The sequence below is a fragment of the Piliocolobus tephrosceles genome, unplaced genomic scaffold, assembly GCF_002776525.5.
Source record: "Piliocolobus tephrosceles isolate RC106 unplaced genomic scaffold, ASM277652v3 unscaffolded_43747, whole genome shotgun sequence".
NCBI classification, from domain to species: domain Eukaryota; kingdom Metazoa; phylum Chordata; class Mammalia; order Primates; family Cercopithecidae; genus Piliocolobus; species Piliocolobus tephrosceles.
In genome coordinates this window covers 1,305-5,215 of record NW_022328473.1, presented here as the reverse complement: position 1 = coordinate 5,215, position 3,911 = coordinate 1,305, and the positions used below count along the sequence as shown (strand labels likewise).

The window sequence follows — 3,911 nt, the reverse complement described above, 5'->3', positions numbered from 1 at the left end:
CGTGGGCAGAAAACCCAAAGTTAGTAACTTTGAACAGTTCCATCAATGTTAGTAACTCAAGGGCCAAAGTGATGGACTAAACTGCCAGTCGAGTCAATCTCTGGTTCGCCCTCATGATGACAGAGTGTTTTAAGGTAGTGAGGCAGTGCTTAGTCTCAAGGTAGCCTCCCTTCCGCTCATGCATTACCTGGTGTTTGTGTGCAGGAATGTGGATCCTCTATACATGCCTGGGGTTGTGAGTGTGGGGAGCGGCCTCCAGTGTGCTGGGGTATACCCCGGGGCCTCTGCAATTGCCTCACGCACAGATGCTCCTGTGACCTGGTCACAGGGGTCACCAGGCCCATGGAGGCTTACGGTGTGGAAGTTGGAGGCTTCACCGTAATCTGTGGCCTGAGCTTGGCCTCAGGGAATATTCCTGGGTGGTGTCAGCTATATCTCCTCCTTACTCAAGGTCATAGGGGAGCAGCGACTCTCTGGGACTGTGGGATGGGTGGTAAAAGAATTTATCAAGACAATTGTAGGTAAAGAAAGGCAGATTTATTGGACACCACAGAGTTTACATGTTTGTGGTGATGTGGGTGTGTACAATTATGTACAATGCATAATGATCGATGAAAATAATAGATGCTGATGTTAATGTTTTACGTATTTAATATCCTATGTTTTTTATTGTTATTTTAGGGTATATGCTTACTACTTTTTTTTTTTTTAAGTTAACTGTGAAGCAGCCTCGGGCAGGTCCGTCAGCTTTCCAGAGGAAGGCATTATTATCAAGGAGATGACAGCCCATGTTACTGCCCCTGAAGACCTTCCAGTGGGACCAGATGTGGCGGTAGAGGACAGTGAAATTGATGATCCTGACCCTGCTTAGGCTTAGGCGAAAGTATGTGTTTGTGTCTTGGTTTTTAACAAAAACGTTTTAAAAGTAAAATAAATAAATAAATAAATAAATAAATAACGAAAAAAGCTGATAGGATAAGGTTAAAAGGAAAGAAAATATTTTTGTATAGCTATATACTTTGTGTGTTTTCCTGTTGATCTGTTTGAGACAGGGTCTCACTCTGTCACCCAGACTGGAGGGCAGTGGCACAATCACGGCTCACTGTGGTCTCAACCTCTTGAGCTCCAGAGATCTTCCCACCTCACTCAGGAGGACGCCAGTCCTGCAGGCAGACATCAGGCCCCAGATGGAGCCTGGACTCAAGGTGTGCACCAGGCCCCAAGTTGACAGCCAGGCCCCAGATGGACACCAAAGCCCTAGGTGAACAGTAGGCCCATTTGAACACCAGACTCCTGTGGACATCAGGCTGCAGGTAGACACCATGCCTTAGGTAGATACATAGGCTCCAGGTGGACATTAGACCCAAGGTACACAGCCAGTTCCCAGGAGAACATCAGGCCCAGGTGAAAACTCAGGCCTTAGGCGCACATCCGGCCTTAAGTAGACACCCAGGCCCCAGGTTGATATTCAAGTTCCAGTTGCTCACCAGACCCCAGGTGGACACAAGGCCTTAGGTGAACAACACCACCCAGTAAGCCATCAGGCCCCAGCTGGATACAGTCCCCAGGTGAACACAAGGCCCCAAAAGGAACATAGGCCCAAGGCAGACATCAGGCCCTAGGTGGACATCAGGCCTGAGGAGGACATCCGGCCCCCGGTGAACATCAGGCACAGGTGTCCAAGCAGGCCCTGGGTGAACATAATGGTGTCTAGATAAGGAGTTGTCCTGGGGGGAGCGTGAGCAGTCAGCAGCCCAGTGGAGTCCTGAGTAGGACTTGTGGAAGAAAGGGGCCAAGGGGACGGAACCTTAAAGAAGCGACCTCACTTCCTTGATGACACATCCAACAGAATTTAGAAGTGTGGTAACCAGGCGCCCAGATCCTAGGGTCAGCCCAGTAACCAGCTCACTTGGTGGGAGACGCTCGAGAGAGCAAGATGTTCTCGTGTTGCTTCCCCACTTCGAGAGGCTGCTGCTTCAGGAATGGAGGGAGTGAGAGCCTTTTTCGACGAAGCCGAAGAAGGCTCATCCCTCACCCCAGACGCCTGTGGCCCTTTGTAAGAAGGCGCACCCAGGTACCACACGGCAGCCCAGGCCAGGCCCTCTCAGGCCAGGCCACACCAGAGATCCCATGGGGGCTGCATCTGCACATTGTCCCTGTCCAGGAGGAGATTCGTGAGCCCATGGAGGTGCAGGCACAAGGTGAGGTGGCCTGCAGTCTGGAAGATTTTGTGGGGGCGGTGTTTAGGGGCTGGAACTCCTTTAAATTCAGGGAGTTTATTTCTGTGTTTGGAAATTCCATGGAAAGTGACTGACGCTGGTGACCCTTTCTCCTTTTTCAGCTCCTGGTCCATATGCAGAAATAGGAGCACTTCCAGCACCAGCTGTTGAGCCAGAGCCAGCATGGGAAGAGACCCCTCCAGAGACAGCGCTGGAGCTGGAGGGAGCTCCGGCCAAGGACCAGCCCAACGAGGAGCTGACTGAAATCACAGCACCTATTGTAGCCACTGGCCTTAGCCCTACAACTGAAAATGTGGCTGTAGAGAGAAGTCGGAGGGAGGGGGTGACCAACACAGCCCCAGCCAGCAGCTCCCATGCTGCTCCTAGTCCTGGGCTCGGTGGCAAACATGGAGGCGGAGACCAGGGTTTTGAGTCTGGGCTCCTCTACCTTGCTGGAGAGAGGCTTGTCTTACTCGCCAGAGCTGTAGTCCTGCTGCTGCAGGTCCTGTTTCTTCCACTGCTGCTGGTGGGGTCTACCTGTGTGCAGGCGATGCTTGGGGGCATTAAAAGAAGGCTGAGAGGAAGAATTCTAGTAGCTCCTCCTGCACCCAGAGGCGGCCTCCCCCAGGCATGGATGTCTGTCTGCAACTGGGCGTCCAGGCTGTTTGCCCCTGTCGTGCTGCCCAGGTCAGGCTCTTAAAAGGCGGGCAGAGGGTGAGGGGACCAGCAGGCAGCTCCAAAGGGTACAGCAAGCAAAGCTTTTAAAGACAGCACTTGTGCCCTAGGCTGTCCATGCCACCACTTGCCCTAGCATTTATTAATAGTGTTAGAATTACTAGTTGATGAAACAATATTTCTATAAAGTTTAGTTTCTGAAACTTTGTGCCTTTTTGAACTCCCTAATGTTAGACGGTGTTTTTGAGGCGATCCTGAAAATCTCTGATAGCTGTGTCTTTTGTTGTGGTCGTTTGTGTGATTGAATTACCATCGAATCAACTGTTATTGGAAACCTTTCAGGTATGGCTTTTAGAAGACCTTGACCTACTCTTGCCTGTTTTGACTCTCTGGTTTATCATGGAAAGAGGGATGATGTAGGCTCGTGTCTCTGGCAGATCAATCACCTTTTGCCATCAAGGATTTGGCATCAGAGTTTCCAAGAATGATGTGTGCAAGTTGACATGCTGGCACTTTAGCTAATCTGGGTGTCAAAACAGAACGCCGTAGACTAGGTAGCATAGAAAATTGATTTCTCACAGTTCTGGAGATGGCAAAATCCAAGGTCAAATGGTCAGGAGATTCCATGTCTGCAGAGGGCTGGCTTCCTGGTTCATAGATAGCCATCTTTTACGGTGTCCTTACATGACAGAAGGGATGAGGGAGCTCTCTGCAGTCCCTTTCATAGGGGCACCAATTCCATTCATGAGGTCCTTGCCTTCATGAACTTAATCACCTTCCAAGGCCCCACCTCCAAATACCATCACATGGAATTAGAATTCGACACATGAATTTGAAGAGGACAGTAACATTTGCTTTACAGAATCAGGTCTCCCTGAGCCATATGCACTCACAGGAAATCTATAATCCTCTATTAAGTATTTGCTGGTCCCCCTTGGGATTAGGGAATTTTTTTTCTTTAAGAAAAATGATCTTTCATGTGATCCATGGTTTATTCATAGAAAAGCACTGTGAGTT

General features: G+C 49.7%; 1 protein-coding gene across 2 annotated transcripts; it reads left to right on the top strand.

Moving 5' to 3' along the window:
- Window positions 1-1,913: 1,913 nt before the first annotated feature.
- Window positions 1,914-3,100, top strand: LOC111529478 (CMT1A duplicated region transcript 15 protein-like protein). Of its 2 annotated transcripts, XM_023196347.2 has the most exons (3): window positions 1,914-2,201; window positions 2,342-2,490; window positions 2,767-3,100. In XM_023196347.2, exons 1-3 carry the CDS (start codon window positions 1,937-1,939, stop codon window positions 2,917-2,919), a joined length of 567 nt encoding a protein of 188 aa, XP_023052115.2. In that variant the 5' UTR covers window positions 1,914-1,936; the 3' UTR covers window positions 2,920-3,100. The 2 variants fall into 2 exon arrangements, with proteins under 2 accessions (XP_023052115.2, XP_023052114.2); XM_023196346.2 differs by having other exon boundaries at window positions 1,923-2,201; window positions 2,342-3,100.
- The last annotated feature ends 811 nt before the right edge of the window (window positions 3,101-3,911 follow it).

What these genes read in the sequence shown, in the direction of transcription:
- LOC111529478 (XM_023196346.2), top strand. Translation starts at nt 1,937, where the DNA reads ATGTTCTCGTGTTGCTTCCCCACTTCGAGAGGCTGCTGCTTCAGGAAT. An exon ending in CATGGAGGTGCAGGCACAAG is followed by an intron (nt 2,202 to 2,341) that starts GTGAGGTGGCCT and finishes CTCCTTTTTCAG; the next exon opens with CTCCTGGTCCATATGCAGAA.